The 23573-nt window shown below is 47.9% G+C and overlaps 1 protein-coding gene across 1 annotated transcript; it reads left to right on the top strand.

Annotated features, from left to right (window-relative positions):
- Window positions 1-1586: 1586 nt before the first annotated feature.
- On the top strand, window positions 1587-23102 carry EXOSC10 (exosome component 10). Its single transcript, XM_082611873.1, has 25 exons — window positions 1587-1719; window positions 3983-4119; window positions 5477-5600; window positions 6873-6977; window positions 7266-7431; window positions 7581-7695; window positions 9004-9079; window positions 9292-9402; window positions 9608-9751; window positions 10259-10449; window positions 11481-11637; window positions 11765-11913; window positions 12078-12128; window positions 12783-12894; window positions 14569-14619; window positions 14782-14860; window positions 14954-15063; window positions 17225-17320; window positions 17665-17739; window positions 18905-18992; window positions 20056-20129; window positions 20653-20824; window positions 21612-21673; window positions 22238-22314; window positions 22950-23102. Exons 1-25 carry the CDS (start codon window positions 1609-1611, stop codon window positions 22978-22980), a joined length of 2664 nt encoding a protein of 887 aa, XP_082467999.1. The 5' UTR covers window positions 1587-1608; the 3' UTR covers window positions 22981-23102.
- The last annotated feature ends 471 nt before the right edge of the window (window positions 23103-23573 follow it).

Here is a 23573-nt window from a genome sequence, read left to right as displayed (position 1 = left end):
GCCATGGGAAAGAACGGACTCAGGAAAATGGTGGCCATTAGTGGTAAGGACATACTCCTTAGGACAGGAGAGTCCTTGGGATTAAGATGTTTGGTGAATCCAATGGTTTTTTTGTTGTGTTTTGTTTTTTCTTTTTGGTCACACAACTTGCAGGATCTTAGTTCCCCGACCAGGGATTGAACCCATGCCCCCTGCAGTGGAGGTGCAGAGTCCTAACCACTGGACCGCCAGGGAATCCCTCCAATGGGTTTTAAGTTATACCTAAGCAAAACCTCTGACTTTGTTGAAATGAGTTACCAGAGGAAGGTGAGGTGCTAACGGAGGCCTTAAAAGACAGTCTAATTCCCCTATCAATCCAGGATAGTTTCATGTAAGCTGTGTGAAGGGAGGGCCTTAAATCTCTTGGAGGCAGGTAAAGCAGTAAGAGTCAAGGCTGTGGTATCCAATTACCTAGTTTCAAATCTCAACTCCATCTCATCCTATCTGTGTGACTTTGGATAAGTTACTTAATCTCTGTGTTTGTTTCCTCCATTGAAAATGTGGATCTACCCCAGAAGGTTGTTTTGAGGATGAGCTAATCCATGTACAGCACTCAGCACAGCCTAGGTTGAACTATATGAATTAAGTGCTCAAAATATTAGTTGTAAAAATGAACTAGGCTAGCTAGCCTAGGCCTTTGTTCGGCCAGGGTACCTGTGTACCTGAGGTACACAAATGGGGGGCAGGGAGAATGAAAAACAAGCATTCTGTTAATAAGATATTCTGATTAACAGCTAACATGGGAAGTCCCTGCTGTCAAGTGGTTAGGACTCCAGAGCTTTCACTCCTGGGGCCCGGGTTCAGTCCCTGGTTGGGGAACTAAGATCCTGCAAGCCGTGAGGTGCAGCCAAAAAAAAAGATAACAGCTAACATTTACTAAGCCAAACAAATTGTATTAAGGGTGTGCCACTCCTGATCTTAGGAAAGAGGACACACCCTACCGGGTTTCCAAAATCCACCGCTGCCAACCTCCTAACAAGAGCTCTTCCAGGCATTCATGTAAGAAATGTTTGAGTTCACACTAAGTGCCTTAAGACGTGGATGGGGAGGAAACTTTGATTGGAGGCGTTCCAGAGAACTGGAGGTAACTACAGTAGGAACATATAGACGCCTTTTCTAGTAGTTTACCTATAAAGGGCAAGAGGAATGTTACAGTGGTTGGAAGGAGGTGTGGGGTGGAGTGTTGTTTTCTATCTTGTCTTTTATTTGGGAGAGATGCCAGCATACCTGTAGTTTGTTAGGGATGAACCAGCAGCGAGGGAAAAGACAGATGACGCCAGAGAGGGGATAACTGCAGGAGTCAAACCAAGTGAGTGAGGGGGCCACGGAACCAGAGCCTGGGAGGAGCAGGCTTTAAATATAAGAATAATTGGGTCCTCCAGGTCTTACCGTAAATTACTGGGTTGCTGTCATGAAATAATATGAGGTTAAAGAAAAACGTCAAGTTCCCTGGGTGAGGGTACTCAGCTGACACCGCCCCAACTCAACAACAGCCTTCGCACATGCGCAGTGCGTGCACGTCGCGTTGGCTGAGGCACTCTCGCGAGAAAAGCCGTTCAAGCCGGAAAAATGGCGCTTCCCAGTCCCCGAGAGTCCAAGGCCCAGTCGGCGACAAGCGCTACCACGTCTGACGGGGAGATGGTGCTGCCCGGCTTCCCCGATGCAGACAGCTTCGTGAAGGTGAGTTCGTGAGGCCTCGGGGGCACAGGGATCCGCCCGCGCCTGACCGGAAGCAGGCGCGGACCCTCTCGGAGGCCGCCCACGCGGCCGCGTGCACGCTGCAGCGGAGCCTCGGGCGGGGGTCTAGGGGTCGCTGCCCGCTCCGGGCACAGTCTTCATTCTCCGGGGGTGGGGCCTCGCACGCTGACACTGGGGGACGCCACACTCCCCAGGATCCTTGATCTCCCGTTTGAGCCCATGCAGTCCCGAGTATGGAGAGCCGTCTCCGCCTCTTGGGAAGGGCTTCCTGGTCACCCTGATGTCCCCAGCCTTCGCGACCCCGCCCCCGCCCAGGCCTGAGCCACCCGACCAACTCTCCAGAGAGACTCGGCTGCTTTATGCCTCCCGCGGCCGGGATGACCCTTCTTCCCTCTCCTGAGGTCCAGTCCTACATAATCCCAAACCCTGGGTTTAATGTCACCTGTTACAGCTGCCACCGAGTGTCCCTCCTGGAGGTGCCATAGAACATTTATCAATGCCTCCTCGAAGGAACATAGAGTTCATTTAGATTATTTGTCTAATGGTGCTTAAATATGAACAAACAAACCTGGGATTAAACACCTCATGCATAGCTCTTCCAAGACCATGAAACTAAAATAGTTTGTAAGTTAGCACTACAGATCCTCCAAAACGCCACTCACATTATATCTAATTTATCATTAGCAGATGTTGTTATTAATTCACTTATTTGGTTCTGAATAGTTCCTGGGCCACTAGCCATGGTCCTGATTGGGTGGCTCAGCGCTACCATGTACCCCACCATGATTCAAGTTCCCATCTTTCTCTCTCTCTCTCTCTTTTTTTTTTCTTGGAAAACATTTATTACACAACTCCCAGTAATGTCAGTTGGCCTTGATATGACCGTCATTTACCTATGACAGCCACCTCAGGTTTTTTCTCATTATCACACAACAATTAAAATAGAGACCTACTTGGCACCGAGCCATAAACACTAGTCCAGTTGTGGACAGTAGCCATTCTAAATTGCTCATCCAAAAGATCTAGAATATTCTTATATTGTTTTTTTTGTGTTTTTTTTTTGCCGCACCATATGGCTCATGCCACACCACGTGGCTCGTGCCCCTTGCAGTGGAAGTGTAGAGTCTTAACCACTGGACCGCCAGGGAAGTCCCTTATACTTCTCTTTTTTTAATTATTATTTTTATTTATTTATTTATTATTTTTGGCTGCATCGGGTCTTCATGGCTGCATCGGGTCTTCATTGCTGCACGCGGGCTTTCTCTAGTTGCGGTGAGCGCGGGCTGCTCTTGGTTGCGGTGTGCGGGCTTCTCGTTGCAGTGGCTTCTCTTGTTGTGGAGCATGGGCTCTGGGCACAGGGCCTTCAGTGGTTGTGGCACGCAGGCTCTAGAGCGCAGACTCAGTAGTTGTGGCGCACGGGCTTAGTTGCTCTGCGGCATGTGGGATCTTCCCGGACCAGGGCTCGAATCTGTGTCCCCTGCACTGGCAGGCGGATTCTTTTTTTTTTTTTTTTAATAATGAGAGATTACATCTATTTATTTATTTACTTTTTTGGCTGCCTTGGGTCTTCGTTGCTGCACATGGGCTTTCTCTAGTTGTAGTGAGCGGGGGCTACTCTTTGTTGTGGTGAGTGGGCTTCTCATTGCAGTGGCTTCTCTTGTTGCGGAGCATGGGCTCTAGGCACACAGGCTTCAGTAGTTGTGGCACGCGGGCTCAGTAGTTGTGGCTTGTGGGCTCTAGAGCGCAGGCTCAGTAGTTGTGGCACACAGGCTTAGTTGCTCCACGGCATGTGGGATCTTCCCGGACCAGGGCTCGAACCCGTATCCCCTGCATTGGCAGGCAGATGCTTAAGCACTGCGCCACCAGGGGAGTCCCCCTTATGCCTATTTTTCAAAGGAGGAAACTAAGGTTCAGATAAATAAAATAACTTGCCCAAGGTCACAGTCCATAGGTAGTAGAGCCAAGACTCAAACCCAGGCTGTTTTGAATATTAGTCCTATTATATATGTATTTGTTCTTCTCTCCTACTCTCCCAAGAATGTAAGCTCCAAAGCTTGGTTTCATGTTCACTGTTGTATCATAAGGGCTTGGTGTAAAATCGGCAGTAAGTGAATATGTGTGGGATGCATGAAGGTCTTCATCATCTAGCACAATTCATTATATATAGCAGATCTTGAAAACAATGAGTTGCTGAATGAATGGTGATCCGTGTCTAAAACATGCTTGTTTTTCTGGTTTTTGACAGTTTGCTCTTGGGGCAGTGGTGGCAGTCACCAAGGCATCTGGGGGCCTACCACAGTTTGGTGATGAGTATGATTTTTACCGAAGTTTTCCTGGCTTCCAGGCATTTTGTGAAACACAGGGAGACAGGTTGCTTCAGTGGTAAGTACTGTATATTGGTTTCTCATGTTGAAAGAAAAAACTATAAAGAAGTAGATGATTTTTCCTGAAATTTGTTTTTTTCTTACCATAATTTTCTGTGCTTTAGAGCTATAAAATGTAAAAACGAGACAGTGGGAAATGTTAATTAGGGAAATGTTACTTGGTAAATTGTGAGTTTTACTTTTAAAATATATATATTGACTATTGCAGCTATAGACAATGAATCTTTTTTAATTAATATGGGACTTGAAAACCTAGATCCAAGATTCTCTCACACAACTTGGAAAGTCACAAGTATTAGCTTTCTTTTTCTTTTTTTTTAAATCTATTTTCTTTTTTAGTAATAACTTTCTAATAAGTGTATTAGGACAGGCATTACACAAACATTGATTTCGTTTAACTGTTGCATGACAGAATTAGAGAATCTGTTTTATTTTTTTTATTTTTTATTTTTTATTATTATTATTTTTTATTAGTTTCTGCTTTATAACAAAGTGAATCAGTCATACATATACATCTGTTCCCACATCCCTTCCCTCATGCATCTCCCTCCCTCCCACCCTCCCCATCCCACCCCTCCAGGCGGTCACAAAGCACCGAGCTGATCTCCCTGTGCTCTGCGGCTGCTTCCCACTATCTATCTACCTTACGTTTGGTAGTGTATATATGTCCATGCCTCTCTTTCGCTTCGTCACAGCTTACCCTTCCCCCTCCCCATATCCACAAGTCCATTCTCAAGTAGGTCTGTGTCTTTATTCCCGTTTTACCCCTAGGTTCTTCATGACATTTTTTTTTTTTTAATTCCGTATATATGTGTTAGCATACGGTATTTGTCTTTCTCTTTCTGACTTACTTCACTCTGTATGACAGACTCTAGGTCTATCCACCTCATTACAAATAGCTCAATTTCGTTTCTTTTTATGGCTGAGTAATATTCCATTGTATATACGTGCCACATCTTCTTTATCCATTCATCCGATGATGGACACTTAGGTTGTTTCCAGCTCCGGGCTACTGTGAATAGAGAATCTGTTTTAGATGTCACGTTAAAACAATGAATGCAGAGTACATTATTTACATAGTGTTGTATGTGTTTTTTTAGAATTTAAAGGGAGCTTTGGGATAGTTTCTTCCACCCCCTCAACTAACAGATGAGAAAAATAAGTCTTAGTGAGATTTAGTGAATTGCCCAGTGCCATACAGCTAGCAGTGTTTTTTTGGCTAAAGGTGCAGGTTTTATTAGTTTGATCAAAAAGTATTGGGAATAGTCTGAGCCAAGCCTTGGGAGCTTTCTCCTAGATTGTAAACAAGTGAATAAAAGTATACAAGCTGATTGTGGTTTTCCCGTCCCTTCTAGCATGAGTAGGGTAATGCAGTACCATGGGTGTCGAAGCAACATTAAGGATCAGAAGAAAGTGACTGAGCTGGAGGACAAGTTTGATTTGCTGGTTGATACCAATGATGTTATTCTGGAAAGAGTGGTGAGTATTTCACGTTACTCTTAAGGTTACTAACAAATGAAGAGCTTTCGTATTATTAAATATGAAAAGAAACCCAAGCACCTTAGGAAATGAAAAGAAAGGAAGTTTAGCATTTCTGGCCTGTAATGACATTCCCTCCCTCTGCTAGTTGGCTTCTTTTTCCCAAAAATAACACAGTTGTCTTCAGATACATCACTTCAGAGTATCAGTGCCCCGGGGGAAGGCTTTTTTTTTTTTTTTTTTTTTTTTGCAGTACGCAGGCCTCTCACTGTTGTGGCCTCTCCCGTTGCGGAGCACAGGCTCCGGACGCGCAGGCTCAGTGGCCATGGCTCACGGGCCCAGCCGCTCCGCGGCATGTGGGATCTTCCCAGACCGGGGCACGAACCCACATCCCCTGCGTCGGCAGGCGGACTCTCAACCACTGTGCCACCAGGGAAGCCCAGGGAAGGCTATTTTTAAAGTTCCATATTAATAATCTGCCTTCCAGATTTGCGAATCCCATTTTGTTGCAAGAGAAGAGGCCTCTGGATACAGATCCCAACCAAAATTTAGTCTATTTTTACTATTATCCACAGTCTGCTAAACACCCTGACTTGCATAATTGGAGGGAGATGTGAATCATTTGATCTAGCTGACTGTCTCCTTAACACCTAACGCTACAGCATAACATCCTTTACAGAAATACACACAGATTGTCCAAAGCACATCTAACTCTCAGCCGTGTGACAGTCCTGCAGATACTTAAAACATGCTCTCCTGTCCCTTGAAGTCATCTCTTCCACGGTCTAAATGCCCACAGGTCTTTCAGTGGTTTCTCATACTTCATGATTTCAAATCCTGGCATTTATCAACTGGGTGCACCTCTGTTAATGGTGCCCAAACTGAGATTCCACATCTTTACAAAGTAGATCAGGACACGCTTCATTCTCACTCTAAATACCGTACCTCTATGTTTAATACAGTCTAGGGTCTTTTTAATTATTTTAGTGGGCCACAACATACTGTTGAATCACTTTTGAATTTTCAGCCCAATTCAGAACTGTAAAGAGACTTGATCAAGGGTAGGGAGTGCCTGATTACAGCCCTGTCTTTGAGCAAATAATGCTTCAGTTATTTGCGATGACTCTCTAATCACCTCTCCTACAGTGATCCACCCTTATAAGTGTGTACTCTCGCACATAATTCTCTGAATGTATTTCATAAAAATTTTAGGTAATTAGCTCTGTTAACCCTGAAAGGAAGATACTAAATTAATCTCTCTTTTACTCTTAGGGCATTTTACTGGATGAAGCATCAGGTGTGAATAAGAATCAACAGCCTGTCCTCCCTGCAGGACTGCAGGTCCCTAAAACCATAGTGTCCAGCTGGAACCGGAAGGTGAGGGCTGCTTTTCAGGTGACTAGAGCTTTCAGTGTCAGCTTTGCAGTAGGGCCCTTGCCCATTCTGATTTGCATTTCTGTTTTAACTTATTGGACACAGAACTGGCCACTGCCTAACTTGTTCTCATAAATAGACACAACCTAATTACGCCCTCTTGTCTAACCCCCCAGTCTCACACACACATACATTCTTATATGAGTGGTCTTTGGAAGGCATAAATTGGAATTTAGTTTTCTAATTCATCAAGTTGCTGTGTTATAAAGTATTTATATTTGTTGATCATAGGCAGGAGAATATAGCAAAAAAACAAAATGTGAAACATTCCGGCTGCTTCATGCAAAAAACATCATCCGACCTCAGCTTAAATTCCGAGAGAAGATTGACAATTCCAACACACCATTTCTTCCTAAAATCTTCATCAAGCCCAATGCTCAGAAACCCCTCCCTCAGGGTAAGTGGTGCCAACTCTGCCCAACAAAAACAGATCAAGGGGAAAAGGTATCCCTCCCACCTTCCTTTCTTCAAATTCAGAGGGAGCCAGTTAACCCTCCATAACTAGACAAGATGTGAATGTGTCTTTGTCACTGCTTGCGTCTCCAGCACTCTCTAAAGAAAGGCGGGAGCGCCCACAGGACCGACCTGAGGACTTGGATGTCCCCCCTGCCCTGGCGGATTTCATCCACCAGCAGAGAACCCAGCAGGTGGAGCAGGACATGTAAGTGTTTGCCTGTCTGAACGTCCTGCCCTGAGTCCTGACCCTCGTGCCGCATTTTCACTCTGTGTCACTTTTGTAAAATGTGTGAATAAGAACAGAATCTGAGGAGTGGGTGACTTTGTTCACCTTACCCTGACGTGCATCTCATCGATTAAACCTCCTGCTTGTGTTCGCAGAGGGCCTCGCACAAGCACCGTCTCACATAGCCCTCACGCAGTCCTGAGAGCTGCCAGTTGCTCTCGTCCCCACTGGACAGATGAGAAAACAAAATTAGGGATGCTAACTACCCACAGAACTAGAACTTTAAGCCCAAGTTTTCTTAAAATTGTCCTCCCTTTGTACCACTCTGCCTTTCTTGTTAGGTGTGGACGCAAACAAGAAGGTAATGCTTACCAATAAATTCAGTACGGAAAAGACATTTCTCACTGGCAGGATAAGCATCTTGGAAAAACTTTGCTTAAAACAGACAAGAGGGGCTTCCCTGGTGGCGCAGTGGTTGAGAGTCCGCCTGCTGATGCAGGGGACATGGGTTCGTGCCCCGGTCCGGGAAGATCCCACATGCTGCGGAGAGGCTGGGCCCGTGAGCCATGGCCGCTGAGCCTGCGCGTCCAGAGCCTGTGCTCCGCAACGGGAGAGGCCACGGCAGTGAGAGGCCCTCGTACCGCAAAAAAAAAGAAAAAAAATTTTAAAGAAAAACAGACAAGAGGACTTTGATTTCAGTTTAAAGAAAAACGGTGATGAAAACTTCGTCAGTGTTGGTCTTTTTCTCACACGCAGCCAGTGTCTGAGCATTTGTGCCTCAGCCCCAGCTCTGCACTGTGAGGGCACTAGCTGAGTGCTAGAGAAATAAAGGTAATGAAAGGCAGCCCTGCCCTCAAGGAACTCAGAAACTTAGGATTTTTATGCAAGTATCTGATAGAGGAACTGAAAAAAATACATCATTTGGTATATGACCAACTGAGGTATTGACCACCCTCTCTCACCTCACAGGTTCGTTTTTCCAAACCACAAGGAATTACATATTTCACCTTTCTGTATCATCCACAACAGCAACCATACAGTGTTTGGCCAATTAGTGCTCAAATCTTTATAAATGAATCGATTTTGAATTATCATACTTTAAGGGTGAACACGTTTCACCCAATTTTTTTTTTTGATGCACTTGAATCGTCGTTGAAACGATGCTTTTAAAAATATTTTCACAGTGGTCTTTTCTTGTTTGTTTTTACGAATTGGATTAAAGCAGTTGTTCTTCCTTGAATCATGGAATTAATCAAAAATATTTTTCTTTTTGTTTTATTGATTCAGGTTTGCACATCCTTATCAGTACGAACTAGATCACTTCACTCCACCAGACTCAGTCCTTCAAAAGCCAGAGCCTCAGGTAAGTGCCCAACCTTAGCTGATGGATGGTACCCAAGTAGCCCAGGAAGACTCAAATACATAGAATTACTGGATGTAATTTTGGCTTTCCTTAAATATTTTTAAAGTAGAAGGTTATGACTTTGGATTATTTCGTGAACTCGTAATTTTGGTACTTTCATGAAAGATGATTCTTAACAGTCTTCTCTTTCTGCCCGTACTTCTGTGATGCAGTTATACAGACCTGTAGGAGAGACACCCTGCCACTTCGTGTCCTCGCTGGATGAACTAGTGGAACTCAATGAAAAGCTCCTGAAGTGTCAAGAATTTGCTGTAGACTTGGAGGTAACTTGTTAATGACCTGGAATGAAATTTTTACATTTCCTGTGAGTTCACCTACTCAAGAAATATAAAATTAATACTAACTTAAATCTACTTTTTGGTAAAAATTAATTGTATTACTCTGCTTTATAACTGACTTCAAAATCGGTAAAGGTAAGCCTGGTAAAATCTTTTTTCTCCTGTTCTCCCTTCTTTCTGTGTGTTTTAGCACCACTCTTACCGGAGCTTCCTAGGGCTCACCTGCCTGATGCAGATTTCCACCCGGACAGAAGACTTCATCGTTGACACCCTGGAGCTTCGCAGTGACATGTACATTCTCAATGAGAGCCTCACAGACCCAGCTATTGTTAAGGTCAGCCAGCCTTTTCCCACTCTTGCATGTGAGTGCAAGATTTAGGTGCTTTTCAGTTTACTGTTTTCGTCATTTCAACGTAGACCCAATAAAGTTGAGAGAAATAACAGTAACTTCACACTAGGGTACCACATGCTAAACTGCTTTTGTTTCTAAACCCCTGTTAGAAGAGCTAAGGCTTAGCTCGTTACCACCCAGAAAAATGTTAAATGACTTTGATGAGTACTACAGTGAGCCCATGCTCTCAAGATTGTTTGGACTTAATGACTACCCTTGAAGCTAGCAGAGCAGCTTTCTTAGAATCATCAGCTGTTAGCAGTTACAAGTATGCAATTAGGAGTGTAGAAGGCTGTGGCCCAAATTAAAAGAGGCATTTAAAAACTGAACCCATCTTAATCTTTATCCTGGCTTCTAATTCCAGTGTTCTAATAACCTAGGGGCAGAGTTCATTTCAGAGTATAAGTGGCCTTGTGCCACTGTACTGCCTGATTGTGGTTTTGTTTTCAGGTCTTCCATGGTGCCGATTCAGACATAGAGTGGCTACAGAAGGACTTTGGGTTGTATGTGGTGAACATGTTTGATACCCATCAGGCGGCACGCCTTCTTAACCTGGGCAGGCACTCCCTCGACCATCTGCTGAAGCTCTACTGCAACGTGGAATCAAACAAGCAGTATCAGCTGGCCGATTGGAGAATACGGTTAGTTTGTTCTTGACCAGGAAATGGGGATGGCGGAAGAAGGCCTGGGCGTTCATTAACTCCCACTCCTGGAGACCCTTGTTCAGGCTGTAACACCATTTGGATCTTCAGTTGAATGTCGTTGGGCTTTTCTCCAGTTGTTTTCGGTGGCATAAGGACAACTGGAAGGTTTAGAATAGCAATGAAGTTTATGTTGGGCTGATTATGTTACATAGAGGGGAATGTTAGTAAATTTCAGTTTAGTTCTGTAATGTGAAGAATTTAAAACTTTTTAAATGGATTGGTTAAAAAAATGCTTCCTATTTGAAAAAGCTGGGAATTACTGTCTTAGAGAAACGAATAGTGCACTGTGCTTCATGGAAGTAGTAGTTGAAAGAGCCACACCATGTCAGCATTCGTCCACGCCAGTCTCTTGTTTGTAACTCACATCTCCCCGGTAGGGATGCTTGTGTATGTGTGAGGTGGTCTCCCATAGGTGTGAGAGGATTCTAAGGAACAGAGCTGACTTAGCCTTAGAGTCAGTGTTTACTGTAGTCAAAGGCTGTAACAGAGTCTTGGCCATGCTTTATGGGATTCTTGCTCACCTTGGTCATTTTCCGACGGCCGGTTTCCTCTCTGAGGTTGCAGCTGTTGTACGGAGAAGCACCAAGCTTTTCTCCACTTCTCATGCCAGAATTTCTAAAGAGAATCTAGTGAAGTCCAAATGTAAGATGAAAATGATAAAATCTAAAAACCATTACCTGTTATTTCACCCATGCCCCGTGCCATACACTGGGCTAAGATTCAAACTCAGGAGGGCAGGGCCCTCACTTTTAACCGCATCATCGCCCTGCCGCCCTTTCTGCCCAGCTGTGAAAAGAGCGGCTCGTCATATGAAGATGCAGGAGATGCTGGCAGAACTGTAGCGTTGGCTGGGAGAGAATCTTTGATATCAGAAGGAGCCAAAAACGTCTCAGCTCCAGCAGCGTAGACAAGTTGAATTGCCGCCCAGGGGGAGAGGCGTGAAACAGTGTTCTCTGTTGCAACTCTAGACCTCTGCCCGAGGAGATGCTCAACTATGCCCGCGACGACACTCATTACCTGCTTTACATCTATGATAAGATGAGGCTGGAGCTGTGGGAGCGTGGCAACGAGCAGCCCACGCAGCTGCAGGTGGAGTGGCAGCGGAGCCGTGACATCTGCCTCAAGGTAAAGCCCGACACCCGGTTCCGCTCAGGTCCCGCTTGTTCTTTGCTTTGCTCTTTCCATTCATGAAGAGAGCCCAGGGCACAATAGTGATGCCCACTGATCTTGAATATTCGCTGATATTTTGCAGAAATTCATCAAACCTATCTTCACGGATGAATCTTACCTGGAACTGTATAGAAAGCAAAAGAAACATCTCAACACACAGCAGCTAACGGCCTTTCAGCTGCTGTTTGCCTGGAGAGATAAAACAGCTCGCAGGGAAGATGAAAGTTATGGGTAAGAGACTAGAGATTCTTTTAATCTTGCCAGGTCTGGTAACAAGCAAATAATCGACTTTTTTTCCTTTTTGCCGTGAAAGTTGGTTGTTTTCCCAGGGTTATAGCATATAGTGGAAATTGTTGGCTGAATTTAATGTGATCCCGTTGTGTGTTTTATTCCAGATATGTCCTGCCAAACCACATGATGCTAAAGATAGCCGAGGAACTGCCCAAGTGAGTGAGACCTGATTCATATGCTCGCTGACTTTCTCAGTAGAGAAAAGTTGTCCTTCACAATCCAGCTTCCCTGATTGTTGTTGCCTCAAGGCTGTTTACTCAGAGAAGATCAGTGCTCCAGGAAGTTAGCGCCAAGGAATGCAGCATCTCTGCCCTTGGGCTGCCACTTAGGCAGTAAAACTTCTGAACTGGAACTGTTTCAGTGGATATGCCTTATACTGAGTCCCATGTAAGTCTCTGAGCCTATGGCATCCACTTACAAGGAAGGAAAATGTCTGTACCTTCTTCCAAATTAAGCTGTCTTACGATTTCAGATGTTGTATGATGTTAGTTGAAGTATAAGCAGAGAATCAAAGTTCATAATCTTCTGTCACCTCCTTGCAGAATCGCAGTACAGCGGAGCTGCAGCCCTGCTTTCCAGCCCTCCCTGTTAGCAGGAGGCAGCCGTAAGAGGCTTTCTGCTCAGGGCTCAGGGCAGCAGGGAGCACGTCTGGGAGCAGCTGGCTGGGCTGCCCTGACGTGACGGTGTTTCCTTGGTGTTCACCTGAGCTTTCCAGTGCTCTGGCTTTATCTGGGTATCGTTCTTTCCTGGAGCCTCTGAGGGCTGTGTCCCTAGGCGATGAGTTGAGTGTGTTCTCGCTTTGCCTTCAGGGAACCTCAGGGCATCATAGCCTGCTGTAACCCTGTGCCACCTCTTGTACGGCAGCAGATCAATGAAATGCATCTTTTAATTCAGCAGGCGCGAGAGATGCCCCTGCTCAAGGTAAGAAAGCTTTTCTGCTAAACGTTCCCAACTCAGCAGGTTCTCAACCCTGTCTGCCAGTGTCTTACTTCTTGTGGTGTCCTATGTACGTGAGCTGGTCTCCATTCTAAAAAAATCCTGAAGACATAATAGGATTTAGGAAATCCAGTGGGTGTATCTTTATGATAATCAAAAGCTAAAACTCATCCTTTTTTTATGACCTTATCTTTCATCATCCAACGGTCCTTGATGTCTAATGATGCCTAATGGGCTGGTTAGCTGTTGTTCGGAGGCAGTTAACCTGGAGGCGGGATAAAATGGAGTGGGGATCTCAGCACGGGGAGCTTGTTTTGGAAAACGGGCAGTGGTCCGGAGTGAAGTGATAGTGCCCTGATGAGTGTGTTGGTCACAGAAATGGAAAGCAAAGGATGGGTACAAGAAGCATCTTCAGAAGAAAAGATCGGTGGGACTTAACTAACAGATGGAGACAACAGCTGCCATCTCTTTTTTTCATTTGTTTGGCTGTACCATGTGGCTTGTGGGGTCTTAGCTCCCAGACTGGGGATCAAACCTGGGCCCTCAGCAGTAAGAGCGCCGAGTCCTAACCACTGGACCGCCAGGGAGTTCCCTGCCATTTCTTTTGGAGCACCATGCTAAGTGCTTTAGAGGTGTTCCCCGACTGGCAAGTGGATTTGAAAATAACGGAGGTGGAGTCAAGGACAGTTCACTCCACGTATAAAGCCGAGGTGATGGGAAACATGAGAACCTTGGATAGAAGAGGGGAATTCGGAAAGAGCTAACTGTGAAGGAGATGCTAAAGTTCAGGAAAATTTAGATGAAAGCAGGGTCCCCAGCCCATAATCCAGATCCATACGTTACGTCTGTATGTGCGACGCATGGGCACACACACACACCAGCACGCCTCTGCTCTTGTGTAGATAATGCAGGATGTCAGGTAAATTTGCATGTTTTGATTTGTGTTTTATTGGGACCATTTTTCATGTTTTGTGTCAGTGTCAGTATGTGGTAAATCATGTTTATAATTTTTTGAAAGATATATTGATTCCAGAAGACTTAAAATCAGCCCCTTTGGAAAGGTGAAAAAGAAGAGAATCTGAGGGCTTCCCTGGTGGCGCAGTGGTTGAGAGTCCGCCTGCCGGTGCAGGGGACGCGGGTTCGTGCCCCGGTCCGGGAAGATCCCACATGCCGCGGAGCGGCTGGGCCCGTGAGCCATGGCCGCTGAGCCTGCGCGTCCGGAGCCTGTGCTCCGCAACGGGAGAGGCCACAGCAGTGAGAGGCCCGCGTACCACAAAAAAATAAAAAAATAAGAGAATCTGAAGATAAACACATTTACTGTCTTCATGTTAAAATTTCTTTCTTGGCTCTATACTTTTTCCAAGTAAAGAGAGAAACTCTGGTGACAAGAGAAGAATCTTTATCAAGCTCTTTGGAATCCTTCCACATTGTGCCTTGTTACGATAAAAGGTTTTATTCTTTCATCCAACAAATAATTATTGAGCACTAAGTAATTATAGTGCCAGGCACTGGAAGGGCTGAAGGGATGAGAGAAAATCTCTGGGTTCTTGAGAAAAACACTGTCTAGGGAACGGACCCGTCTGCGCTGAGGGGGAAAAAATGTGTGTATCATCAAATGTAGGGAACTTTCCTCAAATTCTCTTTGTTTTTACTTTTCAGTCTGAAGTTGCAGCTGGAGTGAGGAAGAACGGGCCACCGCCCAACCCTGAGGTACCGTGATGTGTTTGTTGTTGCTTCTTTGGGGAAGACATGAGTCAAAGCCAGCGCGGACCCAACCTCCCTGACAGACACCAGGGCCTGACCCCTCGGGCCGAAGGCTGCCCCCTGCTTGCAGGTTGTTCGTGCCAACCTGGTGCTTTCTTTTTGATGCAGAGATTGGAGAATGCTCTCTTCGGCCCCCACGACTGCTCCCACGCCCCGTCAGACAGCTGTCCTCTCATTGGAACCAATGGTAATGAAAAGCCCTCTGGAATATCCTGGACAGCTGGGGCTGCCTGGTGTGCCATCCCACAGGCTTCGACCGTGCTGACTTCCCTCCCTGTAGGGCCTGTGCCGGTGCAGAAGCAGGAGGGCCTCCCCACTGCCCGAGAAGAAGAGGAGGCCCTGCCGGACACCGGATGCCTTATCGCTACCGCCGTCATCACGTTATTTAACGTGAGTAACATCTTCAGGGAGGGGAGACAGACCGGGGGGATGTACTGGGTTTATCACACAGGCTGTCTGCCTGGAGTGTCGTGGCCACCTCTGAGCCGAACACCAGAAGTAGAAGCCAGCGGTGGTGGGAGTGGGCGTGGAGGCCATCAGCCAGATGGTGTTTGCTGCCCTGACGAGGGGGTCTGTGAGAGGTGGCAGAGGATTCTCTGTGCGCTCTGCATGAGGAGATCCTCAAGGGAGGGTTGACATCTTGATACTCACCAGTGGCCCCCCAGGGAAGCCGGTGTGGGCTCCAGGGACGCATAAGCAGGGACTTTTCCCGAACATCCACGGTCAAAGGACAGTTCACCCTGATTCCCAGAAGGGATGGAGTGATCTCTCCGATGAAGAGTGTGTGCTGTGTATACCTTCCTGACAGCCGCCAGCACCACCTGTATGCGCTTTGGATGAAAAAGAGAAGATTTAAAGAGCATTTCTCCGGTCTGGCTCGTTAGAGGAAGTGAGCTGCGGGAAATCAGGCACCAGGAAGTGGGTAGGAGCTTGTTCCCCATCCCGGAGAGAGGCTGAGTCCTGGTAGGTAGTGACTCCATCCAGTGTGGAGTCCCAGCGTGGCCCGCCTGAGCCCAGCCGTGTTCCTGGAATCGGGCTGGGATGCGACAGAGCTTATCCCGGTCTATCCCACTCAGCACGCTTCTCCTTTCCGCCAGTGACTTGAGCTGCAGGTTCTTTGCACAAGGAAGACCAAGGTGCATTTGTTGGTCAGGATGGACAGATACTGAAATGACCAGGGACAAAAGGAAAATGCACAGATAAAATTCTGAATACAGCAAGCAATAGATGTGGTAGAAAGGAAAAACCATAATTTCTAGAAAGAAGGAACTGAGAAAGAGAAGCAAGGATACTGTCTATATGGAAAAAGACAAGTGTCGAGCTTAGCAGATGTCCAGATGGCTAAGAAGCTGGTGGTCCAGTAGGTACGGGGTCTCCGTTCACACTATCCCACCACACTCGGGTGCTGGGCCAAAGCCAGGGAGGCGAGGTGCCACCTGCGAGATGCACCTCCTGGGAGTGAGCTTGCCTTTTCACTTAACTACATACATTTAGTCTTGCTTCTTGCGAAAAGAAGTCTAGGAGCTTTAGTTGACCGCAGAATTCATTGAGCCACAAAGTGATTAGGCAGCTAAAGATGTGAGCGTGAACTTGCGGCTGTGTGGATGTGTAAGCACCGTGCCTGGTCTAAAGGATGCTGGATCCCCTCGTGCCCTGTGTGGCAGGGAGCCTAACTACAGAAAAAGCCAAAGGGTAGCACATGCTGATGAACTCAGGTGGAAGCAACATTCTGTTGCATAATTTCATTGGTTACCTATAAAGGTGTATGATTTTAAATTTCAGGTAATTTCAGGTTACAACCCCACATTTTAGAGGCAGCCAGACCTGGGTTTAAATCCTTGTTCTGCACCTATTAGCTGCAAGGCTCTGGAAGACTTTCTTAACTTCTCCCAGCCTCACTTTCCTCATCTGTAAGATGGTGAGAATAATGCCACATAGCTCATGGGTTGTAAGGACATGGTGAGAATTCATTGATTCAATAGATATGTATTAAACACCCTACTGTGTGCTAATATAGGTTATTACAGTGCCTTATACATAGGGGAGGCTTTTAAAAAATAGTCGTTAATACTGTAAATCAACTATACTTAAATTTTAAATTTTTAAAATAGTTTTTTGGGTCTTTGGGTTTTGGGGGGATTTGTTTCTGTTTTTTGTTTGATTTTGTTTTCTTTTTTGTTTGGTTTTGGTTTTGGTTTTGGTTTTTTTGCAGCTTACTCTTAGTTCCCCAACCAGGGATTGAACCTGGGCCACTACAGTGAAAGCGCCGAGTCCTAACCACTGGACTGCCAGGGAACTCCCAACAAAGTTTTAAATAAAAAAAATAAATTTAAGTTATTCCCTGGTGGTCCAGTAGTTAGGGCTCCGTGCCTCCACTGCAGGGGGCACGGGTTTGATCCCTGGTCGGGGAACTAAAATCCCCATATGCGGCATGGCGTGAATGAATGAATGACTGTCAGCTGTTAGTATCGTTACTGTTACTGTCATTCCTCTTGCTTGTATCTTAATGTCACAGAACGATGACATGAGTGATCATTTTCTGTCCCTGCAGGAACCTAGTGCTGAAGAAAATGGAAAGGGTCCATTAACAGTTGCACAGAAAAAAGCCCAGAACATAATGGAGTCCTTTGACAATCCATTTCGGATGGTAAGTAATGGTTGTGTATGTTAAGGGCTGACAGAAGATGCAGAGCTTTCTGTAGCTGTAGGTGCCTTTTGCATGGAAAAGAAGCCGAGAGCGTGCAGAGACTGGAAGCCGCAAAACTGTGAAGTCGTCCCCGGCGGTGGGTTGAGACCTGGGGTCAGGTCTTTTGAGACAAAGCCGAAAGGAACACCCCACTTGAGGGCCAGGCAGCTGCGGCCAGGCTGATGCTTTGCACTGAGGCCTCCTAAGATGGAACCAGCAAGAAAACTCCCATCTCCGCGCCACCGACCTCTGGGTCCGGATTCCATTTCTCAGCGGTTAACGTGACTGTGTCTCCGTCTCTCCAGTTTCTGCCTTCACTAGAATCCCGGGCTCACGTTTCTCAGACAGCAAAGTTCGATCCATCTTCGAAAATCTATGAAGTAAGTGGATTTGTCACCCTTTCTAAGAGTGACTTTCTAGGAAAAGGGGACTTCTTAATTTCTTAAACCAGGTTTCTGTTTTAAATAAGCCCATCTGTGAAACTCCCTGAAAGTGAATGCAAGAAACACTTCATATATAAGCATTGTTTCCAGAGAGAGCAGCCAGACTTTAATCAGATTTTCGAAAGCATTGGGGAACTTTTTAAGAAACAGGTCTTTGGTTTTGGTTTTTTTAAATTGAAGTTTAATTTACTTGGTGTAAAGTACACAGATGTGAAATGTACAGCTTGATGCGTTTTTATATATGAATATGACTTTAAGGTTCTTAAAGGTGACAGCTTAAATTTTAAAACACTCTGTCGTATATTGTGTGGTTTGTTTTTAACAGCATTATGAGTAAGAATGAGAGCACATCTTCCCTGGGTCCCCATGCGATGTTCCCGGGAGCCCGCACGTTAATTGTCTGTTAAAAGCCCTCTTCCTCCCTGCAGGAAGTAGCGCTCTGGTCAGATGGGTGGCCTGCCCTCCTCTGGTCCCAGCACCACTCTTTCTTTAGGCAGGAGAATCAGGCCGACACCCTGATGGGCCTCCGCCCTGTCACTGGTGGTTAGCCTGCTGCTGTTAGACGGGGAGTCAGGCAGGGTTTCCCCCCACTGGTCGTGGCACACTCAGCAGCCATCCGTCCCTCCCCGTGCTTGCTGCTTCCTGTCACCTAGATGCGTTCTAAGGCCGCAGGTACAGGCGGTGTCATAAAGAAGCACGTCAGACTTGCAGGAGGCCTGCCTTGAATCCCATCTCCGCCATTTATTAACCATGCCCCTTGGACCAGTTATCTAGCTTCTCCGAGACTGTTTCCTGTCCGTAAAGCAGGGGTGATGTTAATGCCACTGTCCCGGGATCGCAGAAGGGACTGAATGAGATGGTGGATATGCGAGCATCCAGCCCAGTGCCTGGGATACAGCTGTACTTTGTCCTTCTCAATAAGTAGCTTATAAATAAAGCCAGCCTGAGGTTTTATTTTGTGTGTCGTTAGATATGGAACTTATAACCTAGAATGTATATAGCTGCTAGGTTAGCATGCTCTGCATCACCTCATTAAAAAAAATAAAGCATTCCTAGGTGGCTGAGTTCTGGAGTTTTTTTGTTCTGTTTGTTTTCATTATAGATCAGCAACCGTTGGAAGCTGGCAAGCCAGGTACAGGTTCAAAAAGAATCTAAAGAAACTGCCAAGAAGAAGGCAGCTGAGCAAACAGGTAGCGTAGCATTTGCTTCCTCAGAAACTCAGCGCATTTGTTAGAGAACGGCCCTTGCACATCGTTCTGTCGATTTAATCGTTCAGCGAAGTGCCAGATACAGCAAAGCAGACCCGGCCCTGCCCTCCGCAGCCTCCCCCCTGCTGAGGGATGGCGGACAGTCAGCCGGTAGATGTGTGAGCTGTCAGGGCAGCGGGTACTTGCTCAGAGAGCGAGGTAGGAAGTGCTGGGGGGTGGGCCTGAGGGGGCGCGGGGCTACTTCCGTACGGCAGTCAGTGAACGTGGCGCTGAGCAGAGACCTGCAGCGATCGGGGGGAGAGTACCGGACCGGAGGCCCAGCGAGGCCAAGGCCACAGCTCGCCGTGCTGCTCAGCATGGCCAGGAGGCCCCGGGGGTGAGGAAGGCGGGAAGGAGGGGAGGGCAGAGAGCAGGAGTCCATTGTCAGGACTTTTATTCCAAGTGAGTTGGGAGCCTTGGACGGTTCTGAGCAGAAGAGGGACGTGCGCTGAATTAGGCTGTGGAGGCCTCACCCTGGAAGCCGCGCAGAGGGCAGGGGCGGAATGTGGGTGCGAGGGGACATTGGTGTGGACAACCTGGGGTCAGAGCAGGTGGTGAGAAGTCAGAGCCTGGGTGTGGCCCGTAGTGAAGCCCACAGCGTTGGGTGAGGACTCAGGTGTGGTCCGTGGACTCGAGAGGTTTCGTCCTGAGTGCCTGAGGAGGAGGGGCTGCCGTCGACAGTGAGGCTGAAGAGGGAGCCGGTTTGAGGCGGACGAGGTTTGGGTTCTGGTCCTTCATGTGTCACAGTTGAGATCCCGGCGCAGCACCCTCAGAGGTGTCCCGTAGGCCAGTGCCTGCGGGGCAGGTGTGGGTGTGGACTGAGAGGGCAGGTGGTGAGAAGAGCATCTGGGCCCGAGCCCCACTGCAGCCACCCTGTGGGGATTTGGGGAGGTGGGGTGGGACCAGCAAAGGGGGCTGAGGGGCAGGGAGGGTGCGCTCAGCTGGGGCGACCGCTGTGGGCAGAGGAGGGCAGAGGCCTGCACAGAGATGGTTCTCTCTCTTGCAGCTGCCCGGGACCAGGCCAAGGAGGAGTGCAGAGCAGCAGCGGAGCAGGCCGTGCCCGTCCGCCAGCAGGCTGCCGTACGTGCTGGCTTTTCTGCGTTCTCTGGTTGTGGTCAGGATTCTTCTCGAACGTCAGGAGGGCTTACCCTCAGCCTTGGATTAAACGCCTGCTTCTTCCCAGCTCACGCTGGCTTGTCAAGTGGTGCTTCCTCGTGCCCCTTACGAAAGCTGACATTGTCATCCCCCTTCGATGTGCCTCCCTCCGCGTTTGGGATAAGCATGCCCCTCACCTGTAGACGTAGACAGGCCTTCAAGCCCGCTCTGTGTCCCACCCCTCCTGGGAGCTGTTTCACTCCCCGGCACCCAAACGCTCTGGAATGCTCAGCCCCGGCCTTTCGAAGTGGCCTGATATCATTGTCCCTCTGGGAGCTGGTCTCTCTCGGTCCACCTGGCAGCAGCCCCGCCCAGGCTCCCCGCCGGCGCTCCGCTCCCCATCACCGCATCAGTTGTTACAGCCCAGGAGGCGGTGGGTCCCTCGCGATGTGCTCTCTGCGGGGCACGCGGGGCGTGCTGCTCTCTTACGGGTCTGTTCAATCCACAGCTGGAGAACGCTGCCAAGAAGAGGGAACGAACAACAAGTGACCCGAGGACGACAGAACAGAAACAAGACAAGAAACGACTCAAAACCTCCAAGAAGCTGAAAGACCCAGATCCACCAGAAAAAGATTTTACCCCATATGACTACAGCAAGTCGGATTTCAAGGCTTTTGCTGGTGAGACCAGACCTGGTGCCGTGCAAGGACTACCTGCCACGTCACATGGGAGGAAGCTGTGGGGTAAAGAAACAGCGGGCCTTCGGCGGAGCTTAAGCTCTGCCCGAGACCTGGCACGAAGCAGGAGTTGTGAGGGCAAGACAAGGACACGGTGGTGACCGGACAGAAACCCACCTCCCTCAGCCCCTGGGACTGACTAGGAGCCGCTCTGGTGGTTCAGCACGATGGTGTCTGTTCTAATCGTGGCTTCATCCTTCTTCACAAGAGCTTGTGCCCAGAAACACGTTTTCTCACAGACAGACAGATACACACACACACTAAAGATTCGGTTTGTTGAGAAAACCTGATGCCCAGGAGCTGAAGCTCTGTGCTTCCTGAGCCAGTGAGAGCCTGTCTACCTTGAAGGGGCTGTAGCTGGCATTCCTGACTACAGAGAGCCTCCTTGGCAACACAGCAGTCTTTTCTGCAGGAATGTCACCTCTGGTCCCAGTTTACTGACAGTGGCTTCCTCCTGCACAGAAACCAGATAGATTTCCTTGATGTAAAGTGGCCAGTGCTTTAGCCACCTGCCCCTGACCTAAGAATAGACCTGTGAGAAATGAGCCTTGGCTCCAGGCTGCCCTTAGCTACTGGGAACATGATCTGTGAAGTTACATCAGCCAGAAGTTTCAGTAAAGGGGTAGTGGACTGGCAGCCCACACTTCCTGAATGTTGTGTCCCCAGCCTGGTAGTAAGTCTGTTGTGTGTATTCACTCACATGATCACCGGCGTCTCTTTTACCTTTCAGGAGACAGCAAATCCACACCTTCTTCCCAGTTTGACCCAAATAAGCAGCCACAGTCTGGCAAGGTAAGTAATAGACTGAGAACTCCAGCATGCTCGAGGTGCGTGTTTGCTGACCTCTTCCACTGCTTGGAAGACAGGTCCATCTAGGAATCCTTTTTGCATATCTTTTCCCTCACCTCCTTTCTTCCCAAGTACAGGCAATACCCATCAACTATTCTCGCAAGAAAAAAATGTTTTATTAAAGAGTCTATAGAAGTGGGTGTGTGGTTTTGAAGGGTGTTACTCTGTTTGCTGCCATGGGAATTATAGCCACAGGCCGAAACCCTCCCTGTGGCTGCCGGCACAGGCCTGCCTTTGCCCCCCGTGGGCGTTGCTGCCAGTCAGAGCAGAGGGTGGCTGGACGTCTGGCATGGTGGGGGGGGCGAGGCCCACGTGGAGCCCTGCCGTTTCTTCAGTAGCTCATATGTCCGGCCTTGCCTTCAGAAACACCCAGAAATGTCCAGTTGCAAGAAAACCAGAGTCATACCAGTGGCGCTGGAGTCCTTGATGGGCCGTCTGAGCTCAGGGGTGTTTTCCTGTGCGTCTTGCGGTCATGGTTGTCACTCAGCTTCAATGGCTTCTTTTCAGAAATGCACTGCAGCCAAAAAAATTAAACAGTCGATGGGAAACAAAAGCATGTCCTTTCCAACTGGAAAGTCAGACAGGTACGTGCCAGACGGCCGGCATGGCCCGGGGAACCCGGTGAGCAGCTCCGAGGCCTCAGGTGGAAAGACTTTCGAGGGCCTCTCCCAACCCGAACCCGCCCTCTGTCATTTGGAAAACTAGCTGGGACAGGAGAGGTGATCGCTGGATGCCAGTCACAGCCACGGCCTCCCAGGGCTCCGGTCACCCTCAGCGCTCTCCCGGTACCATACGGTTTCCCAGGGGCACCTCAGAGCAAATAGTCTGTTTGTTTGCCTAGATCATCTTGTTTCTGAGGAATGAGAAAAATGGTCCGTAAGCAAATGTGGGTTGTCATTGTTCAGGAATACTTTAGTTCGAGGCGTGAAACCCTGATCCTTGAGGCAGACCCTGAGGTCAGAGGACTCACCCCCAGGCTGTGGCTGTAAAGGAGGGACCTGCCTGTAGATCTCGGTCAGCTCGGCCGTCCCGGCCCCGCTCTTGTCCGCTGGAGTTCCGGGGCACATTGCTGCCCCGCTTAGTCCTCGCAACCCCCAGACAGTCCATTTTCCCTCAGTTCTGCATGATTAAGGTTCGCAGCGTTTTATAAACTGGCTGAGAGCCGACGTTCAGCCAAACTGGAAGAACTAACTCTCTTGTTTCCGTGCTGTCTCTACAGAGGCTTCAGGCACAATTGGCCAAAGAGATAGTGTTGGAAGAGACCCTGGGGATCGTCCCATGGACTGGAAGCACCACACGGTGGTGCTGCTTTTGTACGAACTCATTTTTAAACCATTAAAAATAATTCTTACTGGAAGAAAGCTGGTTCCTGACTTTTCTTTTGCGGCCACCACGGCTCTGGCAGGAGAGAGCAGATCTCATCCTGTCCAGATCAGTCGTCAGTGGCCTGGGGTAAGTGTGCCCTTGGGGCGTGGTTTCTGGAGAAATCCAGAACCACCTCCGGGGGGAATGCAGGAGGGTCTCCTGTGACTCAGGAAAGGGAGGCCTGGAGCACAACACTCACCCGACTGTCCATCCCGAGAGTTCTCACTCGTTCACACGCCTTCAGGTCACATGAATGAAGCCAAATGGCGGAAAGTACATTCGGGAGGGACCGTTGGGCACCTAGAACCAGCGGCGCTTCACAAGGGCCTGGTCTCTTTGCTTCTTTCTCTTTTCTTTTTACACTTTTTTTCCCAGTTATAAAAGTAATAACATGTTTATTGTAGGAAATGAGGAAGACAGATAAATGCCAAGAGAAAAATTAAATCATCTTTAATTCTACCACACAGAGATAACCTTT

Source organism: Mesoplodon mirus, assembly GCF_964341445.2.
Source record: "Mesoplodon mirus genome assembly, chromosome: 3".
Taxonomy (NCBI): domain Eukaryota; kingdom Metazoa; phylum Chordata; class Mammalia; order Artiodactyla; family Ziphiidae; genus Mesoplodon; species Mesoplodon mirus.
This window is presented reverse-complemented; position numbering and strand designations above follow the sequence as displayed.

Coding starts and splice junctions, on each gene's coding strand:
- EXOSC10 (XM_082611873.1), top strand. CDS start 1,609: ATGGCGCTTCCCAGTCCCCGAGAGTCCAAGGCCCAGTCGGCGACAAGC. Junction 1,720..3,982: donor ATGCAGACAGCTTCGTGAAG/GTGAGTTCGTGA, acceptor GGTTTTTGACAG/TTTGCTCTTGGGGCAGTGGT. Junction 9,403..9,607: donor AATTTGCTGTAGACTTGGAG/GTAACTTGTTAA, acceptor TGTGTGTTTTAG/CACCACTCTTACCGGAGCTT.